This window comes from Mesitornis unicolor, unplaced genomic scaffold (assembly GCF_000695765.1).
Source record: "Mesitornis unicolor isolate BGI_N332 unplaced genomic scaffold, ASM69576v1 scaffold24331, whole genome shotgun sequence".
Lineage (NCBI taxonomy): Eukaryota > Metazoa > Chordata > Aves > Mesitornithiformes > Mesitornithidae > Mesitornis > Mesitornis unicolor.
This window is the reverse complement of record NW_010163478.1, coordinates 22,742-45,218: the sequence shown is the minus strand read 5'-3', so window position 1 is coordinate 45,218 and position 22,477 is coordinate 22,742. Positions and strand designations below refer to the sequence as shown.

Sequence of the window (22,477 nt, the reverse complement as noted above, 5' to 3'; positions counted from 1 at the left end):
CTTGTCCCACTCGAGTCCTACTCGAGAGCGCGGGTTGAGCCCCAGTGAGTGACGGTTCCCGGAAAGGAGGCCCCAGGAGATGCCGCAGCCTCCCCGGGGGGTGAGGGTCACAGCCTCTTCTATTGCCTTTAAGTACCTGCGCCTAATAGTATCGGTGTTTGTAAGCTTTGCAGTGGGAGGTAGCATGAGTTATGTTTTTAGTTTTGTTCTATTTTATTTTTCTGTTTAATTTCCCTTGTATAGTTGAGTGGCATTGGACTAACAGTTTTTGCTGTTTGTTTCTACTCGTGAATTGACGCTTAGTTGTGAGTGCTAAAAATCAGGTGGTGAGCGTAAATAAAACTTGAGATACAAAGTCTTCACATGTGTCATTTTAGGAAACAGTCTACATTCAGGATCATAGCAGTTTTCTTAGTGCAAATTTAAAAGCTGTATAGGAAACTGGTGCTTTTTACCAAGGAAGTTACCACATTCCCAGAAGTTCATGTGATGAACATCTGCATCTGCAGGAGAGAAACTCCCTGAAACTAACGGCTGCAGCCAGTAAAGCACTCCACTGAAATCCTGGTGGTACCAGGTACTCTTTTTTTCCTAGTGTGACTTAAACGGGTTTGTGGTCCAGTTGGTCTTCTGATGAACTGGTGCTGTAATGAACGTAGCTGAAGCAATCACCTTCTTGGATGGTTTTTGTTGTCAGTTGCGCAATTGCAGTGAGCTCTGTTTTCCTTTGTTGTGGTGGTGTATGTTTCACCTTTAGTTTAATGAGTTTTTCTAGAGTGTTGCTTTTAAAAATTCTAATAACTGAAGAAAATTATTATGTGATGAATCTTTTTCCTCTGACTTGTTCGGTTTTACTGAGCATCACTTATTCTGTGAAGAGAGGTGGTTGACTTTTTGTGGGTTATTCAGTTTACTCTTTGGTTTTTTTAATACCGCTGGTAAGTATGATGAGGGATTTGTGAGTGATGGGTGTGAGGAACCAGTGATTAGTTGGCATGGGGCTTACTGAAGAAAGCGAGAGCGTATGTGTAGTTAGTGATCCATTAGTAGGACCGCTCACCGCAGTGGGATCACAAGCTCTTTATGAATTGGAGAGAAGGGAAAGTCTATAAATACAGTAACCTGCTGAGTGTATTTAGGAGCTAGGAATAGGTGAATTAATTGTTTGAGGACAGCAGAGCTCGTGAATATTGCTAAGAACAGGCAGAAGAAGAGGAGGGCTTGAATCAGACAAAAGGAGTGTTCAGATGTATATTGAATTAATTTGCAGAAAGAAATAACAATTTGAAATAGGTCAGGTGATAGTGTGAAGATTTGGTGCATCACAGTTGTTCTCAAGGAGGTGTCTGCACAGGGGAGGGAAGGAGGCATGAATACACGAAGGCAGAAGTTTTCTGTAAATTTCTGTGCCTGGTTCAAGGAATTAAGAGGAATTAAGACATAGGCTTTCAGAGTTGTTGTCTTCCTATCTGAGTGGGTTAAACCTCCAATCAGGACTGCACAGACAATAACAGAAAATAAAAGAGTCATGAAAGAGTTGCAGAGGAAATACTTTTTCAGCATGAGGTACAGGTTATTTATAAATAAAATGAAGGTTGTCAGTGGTAAGTTTCATTAGATGATGGGATAACTTTGGTGTTGGGTATTGATATTCTGTGGATATTTGAAAATGAGGTAGTAGATGAAGGCTGTGCGTACCTGTGTTACCCAGTTTCTAGCAATGGCATGGGATACCTGTGCTAGCTCGCTGATGGAGACCAGACTCAGGTGAGGACAGCATTAACTTCCTTTGGCACTGGTGCAGGCTCAGACTTCACAGCATTTTGTAACGCATCTGTGGCCAGATTCTTTCTGTGAGGAAAAAGGTTTTAAGCTGATGTATTGGGAAGCAGAAACGAACGTACATAGTACCTCTGGAGAATCTAGCAGGGAGAAGAGTAGCAACAGATAAAATAAGAGGAAATAATGCTAAAGGAACATCAACAATAGGAAATCTGGTCCATTTTCTGTTACAAATGTTAAGAATTGCAAAGAATTTTAATCCTTGAATGCATATTTAAGCAATATATCTTACCTTTAAAATAACTTAGTTGTAATAGACTTTATGAATAAGAGGCAAAATAGTGAGATTTACTCAAACTGCTCTTCAACACATGGAACAGAAACATGGCAGAACTAGTGAAGCAGTTTCTAAATGACAAAAAATGAGATTTTGAAGGAAATGTGTAATCTGCAGATACTTCTTTTAGTGAAACATTGAAGTAATCAAACCATTGAACAGGTACATAACAAAGGAGATACTGAAATGTGGTGGATTGCCTCAAAGCGTTTTACCATTTCCTGCACAGTTCCTGTTGTGGTTGTTTTTCTTTAAGTGAAGAATCAGGTGCAAAAAGATGAAGGATGAGAAAGACACAAGCATGGGGTGCACCTAGCTCAAAGAGAGGGTTGTGAGGAGAAAAGCAGGGCTTACCTCAGTGGGTTTACAGTCAGCTGGCTTTGCTTTTCCTGTCATTATGAAGCAAGCTTAATACAAAGTCTGTCTGAAAGAGAGGAAGCTTATGTTGAGAGGGGTAGTTCTGCTTCATGTGGTGTAACAAGTCAGCCCTGGTGGTGGTCACATTCTTGCACATTAAATAAAGCTGAAGCTGAGCATCCACTTGTCTCCTGGTGTCTAAAAGTTAGCATATTTGCAGCTCTGGTACACTGAGTCCTCTCTGGTCCGCTTTGTTTTCCTGATTTATAGTGTAGGGAAAATGTGTCCCTTTAGCCCATGCGTGCTACACCAAGCAGCCTCCCACTTGGAGATGCCCAAAATAGCCACCTACGATATTAGGACAAAAACCTCACCTGTTGCCTTTGTTTCTGAACATCTGTCAGCACTGGTGTCACCTCGCCCTATGGGGAAGACCGTGGCTCTGCTCCATAAGGACATCACCTCCCTTGGGACCTCTGCTGCTGAGACCTCCTCCAGCTCCACAACCCCACTTTTACCCCTCCTCACAGGAGCTTTCAGCTGGGGAGAGGACCAGCACAGAGCAAATCTGCTGTGCTATGTTGTCATGGTGGCTTCAGAAATACTCAAAAATAAAAGTACACAGGGATGTATAAAAAGAAGAGATCCACTATCACAGACAGGTTATGCCAGTCTGCCAGTGCTGACCGGTGGCCTTACTGCTGAAATCTCCTCTCTTTGCTGCCCAGTGACCTGGTATTGAGTTGGCCCTGCTGGCCTAAAATCATGGACATTTTTCAGGTATCATTTTAAATTTTCAAAATTTGGGTAGGTGTCGGGTAGTTTTTAAAGCACTGACTGAAAGAAAAATTCTTCTATTATTACTTCTTGATGTATTCAGTACATAACCCTGTAATTATTTCAAAAACTACTTGTAAGTTTAATTGGCATATTCTCTCCTGTTTCTTTGCTTTACATCTTCAGAGAGTCTTTCACCAGATGAAACTATCTCATTTTCAGTGCTGTTATTCTCATTAAGTGTCTCCTCTGTGAGGTACTCATTTATTGTTGAACCGGTTTGTAAAAATGAAGGCTTTTCTAAAGGTTTTGTCTAATCTTATTTTATATGCTTGCTTATTTTAATGAATTTATTACATATATCTAAAACAAAGTTAATGTTGAAATATTAACATGCAGTGCAGTCCTCTGTAAATGTTATAGCTGATGGCTGTGAAGACTGCGATACAATTACATCCCTAATAGTGGATTTTGGAGATGCTTTTGGAAGATGACTGTTCCATGTTCTTGCTATGATGTCCTTTCATTCACACTAGATGGCTTTCAGTGACAGACATAGGGACAGTACTGTAGTTACTTTGCCCCTTATTCATCTACAACTTCTACTACTTTGCAGGAAGTGTAGCAGCAGAAACGCTAGCTAATTAAATAATTATGGAAGAAGTTATACTAGTTCAAATAACTACATCAGAGCTTTAAAACTGAAAATGAAAATGAGTAGATAAGACATTCTGTAGTTTTCTTTATTCTGTGATTTGGATGTATATATTGTGATGTTTTCATCGTTTTTTAGTACCTCACTGCTGTAGCAATTTAATGGGTCTCTATCTCGCTCCTTATTATCATTAGTAGAGGGATATAGCCTTATCTTTCATCTGTTCAAACTCAGCAAAGCTGGAAACAGATATTTTGTTAAATGTAATTCTTTTTTGTAAATTCATTTCTAGCTGCATTGCCCTGTGACCTTTTCATCCCCACCAAGAACATTTCTGAAGGCTGCAGAATGTGAAAGTACAGATTGTGCCTCTGATGTTCAGTTAATTTTAAATGAAAAACAATAATGAATACCTTATCGAACAATAGAATATATCTTACAGCTGATTGTTACCGAAGGAAAGTTGTTTAGGTGTAATTAATTTAAAATTTTTATGTTTTCTTGAGAGCACTATCCCCTCTGCATTTCCGTTACCGGTGTATTTTTTTACTTTCACAGTGTACATCATGTCCAAGTAGGCTAGGCTCTAAGATTTTTTTTTCCCATGTCATGTTTTTCCCAACTGGTTCCGTTACAAAATGTGTCTATAATGGGAGTAGCACAATTGGGAACAGCAGCATCTGAAGGGGAGTGGCTGGCTCTCCACTGCCCCTTACTCCTTGGGACAGTGGCCGCTGCGAGGAATCGTTTCCCCGCAGCCTCCCAAATCTCTTCCTTGCTTCTCTCTTGCCTTCTGCAGAAACCATTGGAACGTGTTTTCTATAATAAATAAACCACAGGAGGGTTGAGTGAAGTGTCCTCCAAACAGGGTGGTAATCTAAGATTACTTAGAAACTTCAGTTAATACAGAACACGGCTTTGTGTTTGCTTAGCCAGGCTAATTGCAGGGAGCTTGTTACAGCAATGTGCTTAAACCAGCATGTTTCATGTCCTTAATATTTCATGGGTTTCTGAATAGATCCAATTTTTCAGCTACTCCTTAGCAGCTTGGATCTTGTGTTCTTGAGGGAAGGCCTGTGCCTCTGCCATGGTGCTGCAGGTCAGTTCGGTGTCAGCCTGCTTGAGCAGGTCTGCTGTGGTGGGGAAGGCTGGATGCTTGGTGGGCTTCGACTCTGTGATGTACCGTGCTCTTGGGTCAGATAGATCATCCAAGTTGTGCTGGAGGAGGTGCCCTGAGATAGGGTGGTGGATTTTGCCTGGGAGTGATTTTAAAATATAAGGTCTATGGGTTTGGAGAATTTCTCAGTTCACGCTGAATCTGTTTAGCTTTGTTGACATATTTTTAAATGAATTTTTGTTCATTGATGATGTGGTTTTCAGTACTTTCTCACGGAGAATTACTGAAATTAGAGATGGAGAAGGCACACTGAATTATGTGATTCTTCTTACTTCAAACTTGTCATGTGAAATACATAAAGTTTTCTGAAAGAGCCTTCTATGAACTCTACCTGTCATATGAAATGAAAAGGAATGCAGAAGTTCCCTAAGCAGTGGTTAGACTGAGGCCCAGCTCCTGTGATTCTGCTGATACTGTGTAGTAGCTGTAGTGTAGTGAAAGTATTCATAGAATAAGAGGTTGCTCGGGATTTTAAATAATTCTGCCAGAAATTAGGAGGAAACCAAGGAGAAATACAAGAAATTCCACATTGCAGACCCAAACCCAGAGTACTATCGGTCTGTAGTGGTGGTGTTACAGTGATTGATACAATTTTTTTGATTAAAAAAAGTTAGTTCAATTATTTTTCATGCAACAGAGTTAACTAGCTAAGCATTTTTCTCCTCAGACCTTCAGTAACAAGCTTCTAGATGATCTGAGTTTACTTCTGCTTGGTTTGCATCTTTTTCTGTTATCTGTGAGTGAACAAATTTCACTCAGTCTTTTTTAGTGGAAATTCCAGATTTTCAGAGAGTATTAATATATATTTGCAGGTTTTGGGAGTGGGACCTAAGTTAGAAATTAGATTTTAGAAAACAATGTCAGGCACTGAGGAAGCTCTCTGCCTAATTGAATTTCAAATGCTGATACTTACGGCAAAAGTTTACAGTCTGCAGACAAAGTATGAGCCTTAGAAAGTGTTTGTTAAAAAGTTCTGAAAGTATAAATTTCAAAAGGGGTGAGCTTTTGCTAATAGTTCACAGACCGAAGACAGAGATAATTTTGCTGCAGGTCATTTCAGCTGCTAGGCATAGTGCAGAAGTTCCTCAGAAAGAAAATGAATGACTCCGATTTCACATGGAACAAATAGTAAATTAGGTGCCAGGCCACAGATTTAGAGATTGCTGGGTTGTAAGAAGTTGGTGGTCATCACAGCTGGCTGCTGGGAGCATTTGCAGTTCAGTGCAACTGGTGCTCTCTTTGTGGCAATGACGAGCGGTGACCAAAGCCAGAGGTCAGTGGCAAGCAGTGGCATTTTGCTGCTTGTGTAAATGGTGTGGGATAAACTCCTACCGCAGAAGAGGATGCCCAAATCCACTATTTTGGAAGATAAATATCCTCTCTGCTCCTTTCACTGTTCTGAAACAGAGGGATCCAGTAAAATAAAAGTCTTCAAATCAGTAGTTTTCTCTGGTGTATGTGTGCTTTTCTACATGCAAATAAATTTTACAATAGGAAATTTGCAATAGGAAATCTAGTGAAACTGTATGGAAACAGACAAGGAATATTTGGGTGTCCTGAGTCAGTCGGGAAAAATGAAAGATGGTTTCAAATTAATTTTGAAATTTTTATTTGAACTTGGATGAAGCATTCACATCAGCATGTTATCCGATATTAAGGAAAAGCAGTTCTATTTATCGATGCTTAATGTATTTATGATAGGCATGCACTCATGTTTTCCTTCTGCGGAAGAAATGCTTTTCTTAGGTGTACTTGAGATATCTTTTCCCCATGTCAATTTATTTGCAGTTTGAAATTTTTCACTTCTCTCCCACACAGCCTCATTGATAAAATCACAGAATTGTTCAGGTTAGAAAAGAACTTTAAGATCATCAAGTTAAAATGTTATAATCTCCTAGTGTATAAAACAGGTATTATTTTTCAAGGTTTTTAAAATATTTCCTCTTGTTTTTATTAATTAGTGTTATATTATCAGCAGTGTTATCAGTTGCCCAAATTGCTGCTGTCGTGAGGGAGGTGTTTGATATTAATCTATGAAGTACATTTGATGAAATGTCCAGTGTTAAAAGCATTAAAACACTTCTAGCATTTTCAGATAAAATCTTTTTTATTTTTAACATTTTTTTTAGTACTACATGCATCATGAATGAATCTGCGTCAAGTGGAAATGGTCAAGATTTTGATGTATTTAGTGCTATGGACTGGAAGGATGGCATAGGTACTTTACCAGGAAGTGACCTAAAGGTAAGATACGCAATTTTTTAAATAAGTGAAATAAAAGTGTTAAATGCCAAAAGAATGCATTTCACAAGCTGGTGTGTAGGTATCAGCTTTCATGAATAAATCATGAATCTGCAGCTCTGAGTTAAGGCACTATAGTCTGTTAGGTTTTGGTTCTGGAGTTTCTTGATTCAATTTCTGGTGCTGGCATAGACAGCCGTCATCCCTGTAGGAAGGCATAAATTAGCACTGCCTCACTATATAGACTGGAGTAAGCAAGTGCACAAAATCCAAAAGAAACCTCAAAAGTTAAGTGTGAAAATTCAGTCCACTTAGAGTATTATATTGTTGTCTCACTTAGAATCTTTATACTGTCACTGACTCTCACAGTCTCATATTCTTAGTTATTTTTATTTCCAAAAATAGTTTATTTTTGCTTTGCTTTTGTCATGTGAATGCCTAGAAAAATGAATAAAGTGAGTGCTTCTGAGCTTGGTATAATTTAAAAATCTAAATTATTTAGGAATAGTCCTTTTACATTTTTCACCCTGTTTGTATTTACTAAATTAAATTATAACAATTTTGTTTTCAAAATATTTTATGTATTAGTAAAAAGTATCAGATAAATAAACTATGTTCTCACAAGATACCCTTTGCTCTGTTAGCTAAAAATAGTTTCAATATTAGAGACTGTCTTGCAGCTATTTTCTGTTAATTATAGTCAATATCTTAATATAATTCCATTAGGGTAACATTGATGAGGTTTTCTCATAGTTTATTTTTTGAAGGTAATCTCACAAATTAATTAGAAGATGCATGGGTTTTAGAAGAACTTTATATGCCATGGTGGCTGGTACAATTTCTGTTGTTGAAGTAGAGTCAAAAAATATTTGAAATTCAAATACAAGATACAGATGTTGTGAGTGTGTTTTTCTGGTGGTTTTTTTTTGGTAGATTTTTTGTGTGGTGTTTGTTGTTTTTATTTTTCTGTTTGGGTTTTTGTTTGGTTGGTTGGTTTTTTAAAAATCACAGAGTCATAGAATAGACTTGCAGAATAACCTCCTTTGGAAAGGACCTCAGGAGACCAACCCTGTCCACACCAGACCTCAGGCTGACTTGGATCAGATTGCTCAGGGCCTTGGCCAACACAGATTTGGTTATCTCCAAAGTTGGAGATACCACTCTCTCGATGGGCGACCTGTTCCAGCATTGGCTACCCTCATAGTGATTTTTTCCTTTTACTGATGCTCAGTTGGAATTTCCCTTTTTGCAGCTTGTACCTGTTGCCTGTTGTCCTTTTACTGTGCACATCTGAGAAGAATCTGACTCCATCCCGTCTATATCTTCCCATTAACTACTGGAAGACAGCAGTAAAATCTCTCCTGTTCTCTCAGCTTCTCCTTGCATGTCGTCTGCTACAACCCCTACTTGTTCTGGTGGACATCTGCTGGTCTTGCTCCAGTATGTCATTGTCTCTCTTGCGATGGACACAGTAGTCTGTATGTGGTCTCATCAGTATTGAAGAGAGGGGACCAGTCAGTTCCCTCGATCTGCTGACTCCCCCCTTGCTGAAGCAGCCCTGGATGCCCCTTTGCTGCCAGGGCGTGTTGCTGACTCACGTTCAACTCATAGGTGTTCTGCAAAGCTGCTTTCAAGTAGTCGGCCCCTGGCTGTACTGGTGCATGTAGCTGTTCTATGTCAGGTGTTAGGGCCTTGCATGAGCTTTTGTAGAGCTTCATGATATCTTGTTAGCCCATTTCTTCAGCATGTCAAGGTCTTTCTGAATAGCAAACTTGCCCTTTAGTTTATCAGCCACTCCCCCCAATTTGGTAATTTGCTTTTGCTGCCTGTACACATACAGACGCCTTTCTTGTTGTCTGTGCTAGTTTCTTCTCCAGCTGAGTTTTGAATTTCCTAGTTCCATGGCTGTGCACTCCTATATACCTTCTCTATTTAACGTTTCCCCAGTTTAGCCTTCTGCGTACTTTTCCATTTGAACTAAGCCAGGAGTCCCTAGTTCATTCATGTTGGCCTTCATCCACATTTGCTTAACTTCTTGCACATCAGCATGCGTCGTTCTCATGGTGTGAGGTCCCTGGAGAGATATCCAGATCTCCTGGACCCATTTATCATTTAAAGCAGTCTTCTATGTAATCCTGCCAAGCAGGTCTCTGAACAAGCCAAAATCTGCCTCTCCTGATGTCCAGTGCTGCTATTTCAGTACTTGTTTTGCTTGCTTCTTTCAGGATGTCAGACTTCACCATCTTATGGCTGCTGCTGCCAAGGCTATCATCAGCCTCCACATCCCTGACCAGTTCTGGATTTTTTTAAAAAGTCCAGGCTTTTAAAATTCCTTTCTATTTTAATAAGCAACATTGTGTGAAAGGCAAACATAATACTGAAATGTTTGAGGAATACAAAAGGGAACAATGCAGGAAAATATAATAATCTTATATAAATCACTGGTATGTGCTTTGTTCAGTTCTTGTTGCCCTCTGTCAAATGAAACAAAACCAAAGCAAAGGTTGGGTCATTAAGTAGTAGAGGAATGGGAAAGCTTCCATAAAAAGCAAGGGAAGGGACTGGGAGGTGTAGCTGAGGGTAACTTCAAGAAATCATGTAAGAAGATTCTTAACTATGTTCAGGAAAGCATGAGCTTCATTTTAGGGTTACTATTCTGTTTGGTTTTTGAGTTTGTGTTTATTTGCTTGTTTGTATTGGTTTGGGTTTTTGTTTGTTTGTTTCAAATTTTTATTTATTTTTAGTTGGAAACAGGTATTTGATTTTTGGACAGAGTTTCTTTCTTTGGTCCAGGCATTAGGGAAGACACAATCAGAGATGCGATGGTAATGTACCCAGAATGATGAAAGATACAGAGAGAATTGACCGGGCAGCTCATTCAGGTCTTTTTTTGTAGTTTTAAATACAAAAGCAAAGGGTAACTGGATGAAATTGAAATGAAGCCATTCTGACACTGACTGAAGGAATAATATTTTTTAACAATATAGAATTAGCCTGAGGAGCTCACTGGACCAGGGAGCATCAGACTCAGTGAAATATTAGGCATTTTTTTAGATACCAAACCAGTTTGAACTGTTAGAACAGTAAGAATTACTAAGCTTTCAAGATAATTGTAACATTTTTCAGGGCTGCTTCTAAATGCTGATAGTTAAAAGGTTGACTAATCCCTTGAAACTGTGCATGTGATTGTGGAGGATATGTTATGCTCTTTGTGGAATTTGCAGAATAAGGTTTATGTGGGTGGTTTACCTGAACGGTTCTGATAACAAGAGTATTTCAATACTGTGTCCCGAACCTAAAGAAAATGGCCTTACATAGCAGTTACTTCTTGTAAGCTTGCATTTGTCTTTCAAAAATTATAATAGACTTGTTGCACTAAAGATGTCAAACCATTGCTGTGTATTTACATGGAAATGCATTGAAAAATCCTGTGAAAACAGTGTAGTAGCAAGATGCACACATCCAAAGATTCTGGTTTTACAGCTTGGTAATAAAGTGCCCTTCTTTTTAATAATAAGTAACAAGGGATAGGTGAACTATTCATTGCAGGCAATGTATTACATTCTCACATTTAGTCTTTTGTCTTTGAGCACTCAGATTTGGTAAACTATATTGTATGAGCATATTTCAAGTTGAACATATACAAAACATTGAAGTATGGCTTTTTAATATAGAAGTTTGGGGCAGTTACCTGCTTGAAGTCCTTATTTTTAGTCATGTAAGTCATAGGGCATTTGCTTGTCTTTACTGCTTGCATGATGTAGTTTCATGCTTATTTTTACATATGCACTTCTTAAGAAATCTTTTGTGTGCTATATTAATATCCAGCCTCCTCAGATTAGCAACCATATCTGAGCAACCATTCTTTTTAAGAAGCACTTCATTTTCATGAATACAACTTCCTGTGTGAATAAAAGCTGGTGAAGAACCCTAAGTAGTGCAAAATGCTTGAAACATTTACAAATAATGTTTCTTAATATTTTCTTATAATTGCTTACATTTAACTTTTCTTATGACATAGAAGAACAACTAAATCAGAAATTGGAAATTGCATTATTTCTTTTTGTTACAAAGGCCCATGGGCAGTTTCATGCCTACCAGACTTGACTGGGATAGCCTGCACCAGGGGGCACTCCCTTCCCAGTCTAATCAAAGCAAGGGAGCCCAGGCAGATACCAAGCCTCTGTTCTCAGCCGTGCCATGGACTCTTATGTCTGCAGCTGTTTCCACATTGGTAAAATGCTGAAAATGTTCTTTTCCTATGATTTTCTGCAGTGTTGTTAGATTTTTGTCACGCATAGTTGGAGAAGACTGTGGAAATACGTATAGATTTTGTTAAAACTCTTTAGCAGAAGTAGTCATGAAATAGTTTATATTTCTTGAAAGCTGCTTTGAGCGTGCTGTGTGACAGATAAATAGTGACTGTTTGTGGAAAGCGCTAGAATTAAAAATTATACAGGAGATGAGGAGAATTAAAAATTGTACAGTGTGATGCACCAAAGACTGAGAACAGTAATTTTAGCATTGTATATTAGTTCTTTCAAGATGTTTAAATAAAACAGAAAACTTGAATTCCAGTAGAGTTTAAAATGGTTTACAAATTACAGGATGCCTTCATGTGGCAGGCTAAGTAATGTATGCTCATCTGAAAAACGTCATTGCTTACCAGTTACTCTGCATGGTGTGAATGTAAATTTGAAATATTATTATCTTTTTCTCTTTTTTTTTAAAAAAAAATCTCTGTGCCTGGTGCAGGCAGTAACACTATCACTTCAAGATTTAAATGTGCTCATTAAATTGGAAAAACTGTAATAATTTACAGCACTTCCTTCTGCAGTGACAGAAGTTTATGAAGTACTTCGTAATAAGTTCTAGTGCTTGTGTTTGGAAAGTGAGCTGTTACATACTGCATGGACAGAATTTTGGTCATTATTTCCAGCTTAAAAATTGTGCTTGAAAGGAAAAAAAATCATTATGAAGAAATTAACCTATAAATAGAGTTGGGCAGCTAATATTGTAGGAAACCATCTCTAATAGTGGAACATGAATGGTGGAATAATGGTCAGTGATGCTCGGTATTTCCAGCTGTGCTGTAAAGGAGGTAATGGTGATTCAGAGTGAGTGCTGTGTTTCTAGATGCATAGGTACAGCAGCTCAAGGCACTGAAGTGTGGTGTTCCACCTGCCCGTTCTGGATTTGCGTTCAGGCTTGCTTGAGATAATTAACATTTTGAAAACATCCGATTTTTTTTTCTCACATGATTATATGTCAGAAATACTGGTAGTGTCTCAGGCAGTAAATAACGACAGTGCTTTTTTAGTGCAAAGGTATTTTTGTCCTCACGCAGTGACATTTTCTGCACTGAATCTGGGGAGGCATTTCTCTCTTGGGAGAGGCCCTGAGAGTGTCCTTGGGAAACATCAGCTACCGAGAACCAGTTAAATCACTGCCTGAGCTGGAAGGATGTTATTCCAGGGAGAAGATCAATTCCCTTCAGGGAAGTTGGTAAGGGGGTAGCTCAGGGAGGAGAAAGCAAGGCAGAATAGACTTTCTCAGACTACGTGTGAGCCCCAGCAGATGTACCTAGTAGCCTGGTCTTTTCTACGTGGAAGTAACTTTCTTTGGTTGCAATCTAATGTAATTAATTAGTTCATGCTGTGCTTCATTGCCATAGATTTCTGGCTAAAACTTTGCATTGTCATAAAATGATGTAACCTTATTTAAAAAAAAAAAAAAGACCAGAAAGGAAATTTCACTATTAAAATTGCTAAAACTCCAAAGCCAAGAAATGCTGGAATTAGGTTCGCCTTTGGATCTTTAACTGGGCTTCCCCATATGTAGTCATGGTAGAATCTTCACTTACACGATCATGTCCTGTTTTACCACAATATTTACTGTGTCTTTTGCTGTAGATGCTGTTAGACATGTAAATAACTGGGCATCGGATTTCAGGAAGGAAAAGGAATAGTTTTGTGATTAATGCAGGTAAATCCCACACAGGAAAGCTTAGTGCTGCACTTGCTTCTACCACAGCCTTCCTGTGCGGTGCTGAACAACTCCCTGGAACCAAAACTTTGGCAGGTAGCCATTATTTTTTGTTATTTGTCACTTGCTTGAGTTCCCCATGAGATACTAGCTTTTGGTATTTAGAAATATCCTGGCTGAAGTAATTTGGAGTCAGAGTTGCTTTGTAGGTCGACTTCTGGATCAATAAGCATCTCTTGGCAGGCCTTGACTTCTGACTGTTGCTGATTTATGTGTCACCTTAAGAAAGTCTGTTCAGCTGCAATTTCCTACTCAAGTGGAGATAATAAGGCAGACTGAGTTTACAGTGGAGAGAAGTCATTGAGAAGCCCTCTGGTACTAAGATAATTCTTGAGCACTCAGGGCAGAGGAGGGGAGGATTGGGAGAGCCTGAGGAGCATCTAAGAATAAAGTAGATAAACATTACTGCAGACAAGGCTGAAGTATTGGCGGTTTGCTGGGGAAATGTCAGTCTCTCTTGCTAAAGGTACATGTTTTCTGATGGTAACTAAGCTTTCAGTTCAGAAGTGATGAATCTTTCTACTTTTATTTTTTTGAAGGTTGTAATTTGATAGTAATCCTTTCCTGCTTGTGCCTGCCCAGATAGGAAAAAAACCTTCCCTTTTGGATGCAAATTGTTCTCTTTTCTTAGTTACTTCAGGATTAGCCTATTGCAATGTTACTGAAGCATCTTAAAACCAATTGAAGGTTGCTTGAAGTGCTTGCTGACAGCATCGTTCCAGTGAGAGGAGGTCTGGCCCTGCCCCATGGTCATGATGTGGAATTTAATCTCTGCAGATTATAATTTAGGGATCCCTAAACAGCCTGGGATCCTACTTATTTTTTTATCTTTTGCTGTACTTGCAGAGCAGGGGCATGCAGACAGGATCCTTTCTTGTCATTAGAGAAAGGGAAGAGTCAGGTGCAGGGCCACGTTCCTCTGACCTCTGTCCCTGGGAGAGTCAAGATTTTGGGAACAGGCAGGCATCAGAGGGTCACATGTTACTGAATGCTTTGAAATAAGCTGGGAGCAGAGTACTCAGAAGGATGAAGATACAGGAAGAGATATTTTTATGTTCTTTTGTAAGTGGCTGAGAACAGAAGTTTTGTTTCAGGAATTACTTCTCACTGCACTGTAAAAGTAATTGCTGAAGTGCCCAAAGCTTATTTAGTTACAAGCTCTATGTTTGGTGAGTTTTTAAGAAAACAAACATTCATTCTACTTTCAAACTGTGTAGAGTAAATAAGACTGGCTTTACTGCTTGAAGAAAGAGTATAAAAATACCCAACATCTGCCTCATTTTCTGAATGCTCTCCAGCCTCTGCCTGGGGCAGGGTTTCTGTAGAAAAAATAGTATGTGACCATGCATGTAAAGACTGTATTGCACACACACAGAAGAGGAGAATGGTTAAATGGACAAGTTCTGGCATTTACTAGCTTATTCAGCTTAAGTAATATGGAAAAAATAGTTTGTCATTTAGCAGGATGTGGTTGGACAATACAGTGTCTATAGACAATTCATTTGCTTTAAAAAGAGGAGGAGCTCTAAGATGCCAGAAAGGCTCCGATTTATCCAGGCAGTCCCACTGAAATCACTGTGATTAAATGGTAATTAAAATCAAGAATGATGCAGTTTGCTAACCAGAGATCTGAGTGTAGTTTTTTGGCTTGTATCACTGAAGTCCCAGGTGTTAGTCTGTTACACTGCTCTGTAACTCTGCTACTTTAAGTTTAGTTACTTATAGGCATAAAGAGCATTTCCTCAATTTACTTTTGTTTTGGAGAATACAGGTTTTGCAGGCTGCTTCTGAGCTAGTCCACAATCACACTGTTGTAGGGTCAAGAAAAGTTTTGTTCCTGAAGTTACAGTCAGAATGCAGCAACAGTTGTCTTTATTGCAATGAACTCTTTGTCCTTACCTTGCCCAGTAGATGGTAGTGTTGGCTGCTTTTTCTAATTTATTTTAAAGCTGTGAATTGAGATGTGTGAGGTTGTTTTTTTTTCGTACTTTGCACTTCAATTATAATTCCTTTTTCATCCTTTTTATTTCTGCCCAAATATTTTTACCTTGTATAAGACAGTAGCAGCCTTTATTCTGATTTGATCTCTGTGGGTACTGATGAAGTCTTGTACGCTCTTAAAAGTGCACAAGGAACAGCAGAGATAGTCTGATGTTTGTTGCTCTGTATTAGACACATGCAATAGTGAGGACTTAATTTGGAACTAGATTGTGTATATTTCTTCCCAATAGGTTTGAATTTCCAAGAATTCTACAATATGGTAGACATTTCGCATTGTTTGCAAATTTATTTTTATGCCACATAGTGATGCATACTCAAAGTATTTTTATGAAATGTGGAGAAAGAGAACAGAAAGCCCTTTTAACATATCGTTCCCCCTACATAAAACTACAGAGTGCCTTCCAGCCAGCATGATCAGGCCAAGAACTTCCATTAGAAATGGAAAGGTCCTAAAGCCACCAGAAGAGGGACTGCAGATGCTTAGTCACATTTACTGAGAAAGTGAATTTCCATGGTTGAGCCCAGCACATGGTGGGCAAAGAATGATGGGCTGATAGGAAGAACAGAAGGAGCTTGTGCTTAGCCTAAAAAAATCAAGTTTGGGGGTACATAATTTCTTGCTTTGAAGTTATGAACAGTAAGAGCTATGTAATCCATAGGGTAATACTGGGTTAAGAACAAATGGGTATAATCTGACTATGAATAGATGTAAATGAAAAGTTATAAGAAAATCTTTTGAGAAAGAAATTTAGGAATGGACTTCAGTCGACGCACCGGTAACAGAAAATCTGACTATGTCTCTATTGCATCTGAAACATTTATGAAATACTTTGTATGATACTGTTACCTGAAGTAAGCAAAGGCTTCATCTAAGTGATTTAAGATACTTGTTCCAGTCCTGTGTAAATTTTAGTGCAATTTTAATTTTAAAAAAATGTTTATTGATAATTATTTTGATCCCTGTGGAAGAACTTAGCATATGGAGAGGCAGAAATGGTTCAGAAAGTATTTATAATGTTTGATTATTATTTATTTAAGCCTTGATTTCTGCCAATATGTTCTTTATTTGTTGAATGAACATTAAAATGTTCCTAGGGATTAAATTAACACTCAGATAAAATGAAGTCCTAGTATATAAGAGCATCATTTCCCAAGAATGTGAAAATGTATCTCAGTTCTGAGTGGAAGGAATCTCTAATGATGTTTAGAAGGAAGCTGCTGTTTAATTCCCTTTTGATCCTTGAGGAAACTGCTAAACAAGGCAGCTAAGCAAGTTATGAGTTGTATACTTGCCCATTAACAGCTGGACTTCTCCTGCCAACTCAGTTTATTATATATTTGTGTTAAAAGAACTTAAGTAACTTGAAAATGTGTATTTTTGCCCTTGTTGATCACCTGTACAGGAAACTTTGAAAGTTAAATTTTCTATCCAAGTGTTACATTTATTTTTGTTTATCTTATTTTAGATTAGCTTGTGAAAGCTGTTGAGGTTTCGTTATCTTCTTCTTCGCCTTCTGATCTTTTAAGACCATTTGTACTATTGGATAGGATAGAGAATTATCTTCTTAAGAAGTTACTTAAAATTTGTAAACAGCCATTTGACAAAAGTCAAGTAAATTAAATTCATACCCATCAATCTTTATAATTCATTCTCTTTTAAACATTGAAGTGACAAAAAATAGGCTGCTTTGTGAGATTGTTTAAGAACTACTTGATAATGGCCTGACTTTGTTTCCATCAATGGGAATTTTACTGCTTGCTTTGATGAACACATTTTAAGGAAAATCTCTTCATCCAGTGCAAATGTATATATTTACAAGGAGTTTTGTGACTTAAAACCAAATTTTTCCTTCTCAAAAAGGAATCCATCCTCAGAAATAAGCTCAATGGCACCATTTCCTTCCCTCTGTATCACCTGCTACAGGACTGCTCTTACTATATTTTAGCTTGGATCACCAAAACTAGAGGAAATATTATGACAGAAACTTTACCTTTACTTTTTTTGTCGCCTACTTTACAAGTAGAAGAGGCTTAGGAATGTGGTGAATTTTTTCATAGACACATCAACCACCATTATTCTAGATACATTTTTGTCATGCTTCCAACAGTAGACACTAGTTGGCACATTGCTCTGGCAGCTCTTACCCCGTGGTGGCTTTGTGCAGCATGCTGCTCTGTACATCTATTTTTCCTGTTCTCAAGCAATTAATCTCTGTCACAAGTTTTTCATTGCTTTTCCTCCCCAGCTAAAACCAGAGTACGACTCCCCAGGTCTGAGGCATTTTTCTGGTCAGCTATGAAGAGCTCAGTGTACACAGTAATGCTAAAGCTGTAGCTGGGGAAGCAGTGAGCAAAACTAGACACATCTGCTTCATGTTTGCATCCGAACAGATGCCCTCCTGCCTGCTAAGGCAGTAGCAAGTGTTTACTCTCCATCACTTAGTCCATCTTGGTGTGGTGGCTCAACTGCTGAAGAGATGCTTCCTTAATGGTTCATCTCTCACTGCCGTGTACAGTCACCAGTGAAAGGGTAGCTGCGAGCAGCCTTCATTGCAGTCATCTGTCTTTTGTCATTTGATGCCTGTCAGTCATTCCTCTGAAGCCAGAAAGGCTGGCAGGTCGCTGCATTAACTAGGGTGACATCCTTGCATATCACAGAAGGCCCTGATGGAGGAGGAATGTATGTATAGTGTCAGGGCTGAACATCGATCGGATCATGAGGAAATATTCCAGGTATTAATTGGACTGTTCAGAAATAGGTTTGGTGTATGGATGTTCCAGCTGATGCTATATGAAGGTGCGAGAGAGTTTCCAGAAGTTGGTTAGTAACCTCCCTCTGACCTGCTGGTTGGTGAGTTACAGCACTGTGTTTTGATCTGTGCTTGCAGCCTTCTTGCTGAGCCAGCTGTTGCAGAGTTAGGGCTCTTGGAAGCAAGGAATTGGCTGGAACTGGCATCCACCTTTTGCAGAGGCAGCAAAGCATGAATAGCATAAATGAGCTTAACCAAAATAGGAGTCAGGCTGGGCGCTTAAGTCAGCTGTAAGACACAAACTGGAGTATGAGCATGTGGTGTTACTGCATTTGGTTGCTTTTCAAAGCTGAACTCCTGGCCTTTCAGTCCAGATGGATTTGTCGACAGTTTGTCCACACTGGTGTATCTGTTGTGAGTGTAGCTAATTGCAAGTAAAAATCTTGGCTCCGGAAGTCATTTGACTGTGTGAGTTTCTCTTCTTCTCCCTCCGCTCAGCTTACTATTTCTGAGCTGCTCTCATTCCTTAGGACCTGGTGGCTCTTTGCAAATGGAAGGACTGTATTAGTGAAAGCACACTGTTGTGGTATGTACGTCATGAGTTTCATCCTGCTTTCAATCAGAAAGGCTTATTTTTGGTACTGTACTGTATCTGGGTCCAAAGTGAATGGGAAGGATTCATCCCACAGTCTCTGTAGGCACACAGATCAGCATAGTGGCAGGCAATTCTTCCCCTTCTCATTTTCCCAAGGTAATGTTGCCTTACTAGAGAAAAAGAAAAGAAAAGAAAAGGCTTCCTGCTACTGCCCTGAAGGAATATTCACACAAGTGGGTGCTGGGGAGCTTTGAAAAACTCTCTCAACCATAACTTTTCCTGTTGACCTCTGTTGGTGAGAGCACCTCACTTGCTAGAGGCCTGTCCTCTGTGGCAAAGCTCAGAGAGTTGCAGCCCTTCACTGTTGAGAGCAGACTTACCATGAACAGACCGCTGTTTGGAGTTCAACCCCTGTAATCACCTGGGCCTGCAAACCACGTAGTGACTGGGAAGCTGAGGTTTATTTTCATCTGGTAGCACTATAATTGTTACAGCATTTGGAAGATGCTTTTCTGCTGGCAGCAGGATGGATCTGACTCCTGGTGCTCCTGTGTAAGCACAGCATGTGGGCTATTGTGAAGCCTTGCTTCTGGCTGACAGTAATGCCACGTTCAGCGTGTAATTAAACAGCTCATAAACTGCCTTGAGATGTTTGTTTATGTGCACTTTACAGCAGAGAAGTACTGTGCTCTCGGAGGATGCTGAAATATCTGTACTCTGTGAAGCATTTGTATTTGACGTTCAGTTCCCATTTCCTTGAAAAAATACTCAGTAACTGGAGTGCGTTATTTTGCTGGCAATGAAAAGCATGTAGTTAGGAGATTTTACCATGAATTTCTGTTACTGATTTTTTGATTAATGTGTGTAAGTTAGATTTTGATCTGCATGTGGAGGCATCTATATCAATATCTATTACAAATTAGTATTTTTAAGTAACAAAATAAGTTTGCATTTTGCGTGATGACCACAAGCCAGCAATGTACCCTTGCGGCCAAGAAGGCCAATGGCATCCTGGGGTGTATCAGAAAGGGGGTGGTTAGTAGGTCGAGAGAGGTTCTCCTTCCCCTCTACTCTGCCCTGGTGAGACCGCATTTGGAATATTGTGTTCAATTCTGGGCCCCTCAGTTCAAGAAGGACAGGGAACTGCTGGAGAGAGTCCAGCACAGAGCCACAAGGATGATCGAGGGAGTGGAGCATCTCCCTTACGAGGAGCAGCTGAGGGAGCTGTGTCTCTTTAGGTTGGAGAAGAGGAGACTGAGGGGTGACCTCATTAATGTTTATAAATTTGTAAAGGGTGAGTGTCAGGAGGAAGGAGCCAGGCTCTTCTCTCTGATGTCCAATGACAGGACAAGGGGCAATGGGTGCAAGCTGGAACATAGGAGGTTCCATGCGAACATGAGGAAAAACTTTTTTACTGTGAGGGTGACAGCACTGGACCAGGCTGCCCAGAGAGGTTGTGGAGTCTCCTTCTCTGGACACATTCAAGGCCAACCTGGATGCGTTCCTGTATGACCTAGTTTAGGTGATCCTGCTCTGGCAGGGGGGTTGGACTGGATGATCTTTTGAGGTCCCTTCCAACTCCTAAGATTCTGTGATTCTGTGATGATAGAAACAAGAAAGGCTTGTTTCAGGTTCCTTGGGGATAAGCAGAAAAACGTAGAAATTGGATAATATGGTGAGGGCACCATGTAAAAACTATGATGGTGAATAGAAGAAGATGCTATAAGAGAGTATTAGTAAATTTTTACTATACTCTATGACATTGGTTTTGTCTTACAGTTTAGAGTGAATGAATTTGGGGCCCTGGAAGTGATTACAGATGAAACTGAGATAGAAAGTGTTAAAAAGGCAACTGCTACCACAACCTGGATGGTTCCAACCGCTCAAGAAGGTCAGTTAAGAGGCGGTAAACATTTTCTGTGGTAGACTGTATTTTGTTTAATATATCAGTTTTTCTTAAAGATTGCTCCAAAATAAAATAATTTTATTTGTTTTAATGCACAGAGTATCTCTCATGATGTTACCTATTTCTTGGGTTGTGAATAAGCATGAAAATTAACGCATTTTAAGTTAAAAGGAAGTAATTCCACTGCTAAACATCTGAAGTCCAATTACAGCCACAATTTTTTCTAACAGTATTTTTTTCTAAGTTTAAAATCAATATTTTCCCTCAATTTATTTGCAAAATAGTAAATTTCGTATTTAAAATTATTGAGAATTTTTTAGATGTTATATTTGTTGCGCTAGTACTCTATAGACTGCCCACAGAGTTTACTAACTGCCTGCATTTGTGACCAAAGTACCATGCGCACACGTTCCTTCACACTGTACTGGATGCTACGCAGTTGCTGCCACCAATTTCAGTGTATGTCTGCACTGCTGCCTTCCACCTGCTGACTGTGCTTTTTTACAGTATTAAAATTAGTGTATAGTAACTATTTATGTTTCTCTTGAATGATATATTTCTAATAGTTGTAGTATCTGTCTACTAAATAAGGTGTTTCCTGAATTTAAAATACTGATATAAGGAAGCGCCTTTTTTGTTCAAGGAAAGTTGGTTTACATAGTTGTGATGTGACTTCTATGGATAGATGAAACATTTATATCAGTGTGAAAGTAGTTTAGGTCTCAGCTGTAAGGTCTGAAGCTTCAGCCCACAGCTACTCTGTTCTGTAGGCCTGTCTCCAAGGCAGTGATCATGACACAGGATTAAAATCTGTGATGAGAACGACAAAGATGTGATGGCATAGTAGCACTACAGGTTCTCTCCCTAGACTGAGAGATCATAGTAAAGCACACTTGAGGAAAAGCTTCTTTACTGTGAGGGTGACAGAGCACTGGAACAGACCGCCCAGCGAGGTCGTGGAGTCGCCTTCTCTGGAGACATTCAAAACCCACCTGGATGTGTTCCTGTGCAACCTAGTCTAGGTGATTCTGCTCTGGCAGGGGGGTTGGAGTAGATGGTCTTTCAAGGTCCGTTCCAACTCCTAATATTCTGTGATACAACTTCATCCCCTACCTGCTAAACCTAAAAAAACCCAATGTTGCTACTGAATTGAAGTGTATTTGTGAACACATAAACATACCAAGTAAGCATCCTTCTACTGCCTTACACTATTTTTGATTAATTTAATGCACCCCAAAGATAAAAATATTGCTAAAATTTTCAGTTGTGATAGGAAATAGTTGTTTTGAACCACTAATGATGCTGGAGTATAAATATAGCACATAAATTCTATATTCTTCTAGTGGAGATAGTCTGTACATGAGAGTCCATTTGACTCTGCTTTCAAAGACAGTAAAGTGCTCAAGCAAAAGAAAGAGACTTGAAATTTGCCCTTTGGGTGGATGCAAAGTCAACGACCAGCTCTAGAAGCTGGAGGACTTGACAGTGCTTCATACTTGCCTGTGAGTGAAAGAAACAGCATCCTCTCCCAGGTCACACACCTTTTGCAGGGAAATTGTAGCTTAGAGTGAGTGCCATTTGAAAATGTCTTTGTTACACATTAGTGATTTTTAACTTCTGGTAGACCTCAGGCAGGCTGAGTGATAGCTACTGCTGTCAGAGACTGTAGAATGTAGTCAGTGATTTGCTTCCAGAAATAAGTTAACTGATTGAAAGGTGACTCCCCTCAAAACCTTTTTTCCCAAATGACACTATGTATAGGTCAAAAACGAGGCACGTCAGCAGGAGATGAGGTGATGGACTCCATGCAGTGATGACTTTGTGGGCAGTCAGTGCAGTGCCTGTCACAAAATT

General features: G+C 39.3%; 1 protein-coding gene across 1 annotated transcript in view; it reads left to right on the top strand.

The window, feature by feature from the left end:
- Positions 1-7,221: 7,221 nt before the first annotated feature.
- LOC104548072 (lethal(3)malignant brain tumor-like protein 3) overlaps positions 7,222-22,477 on the top strand; it is a gene marked incomplete at its 3' end in the record, with an annotated part of 30,680 nt that continues 15,424 nt past the window's right edge. The window contains exons 1-2 of the mRNA XM_010193986.1: positions 7,222-7,329; positions 20,497-20,608. Of these exons, the coding sequence (XP_010192288.1) occupies positions 7,228-7,329; positions 20,497-20,608 (214 nt within the window). The remainder of the gene's footprint in view (positions 7,330-20,496; positions 20,609-22,477) is intronic.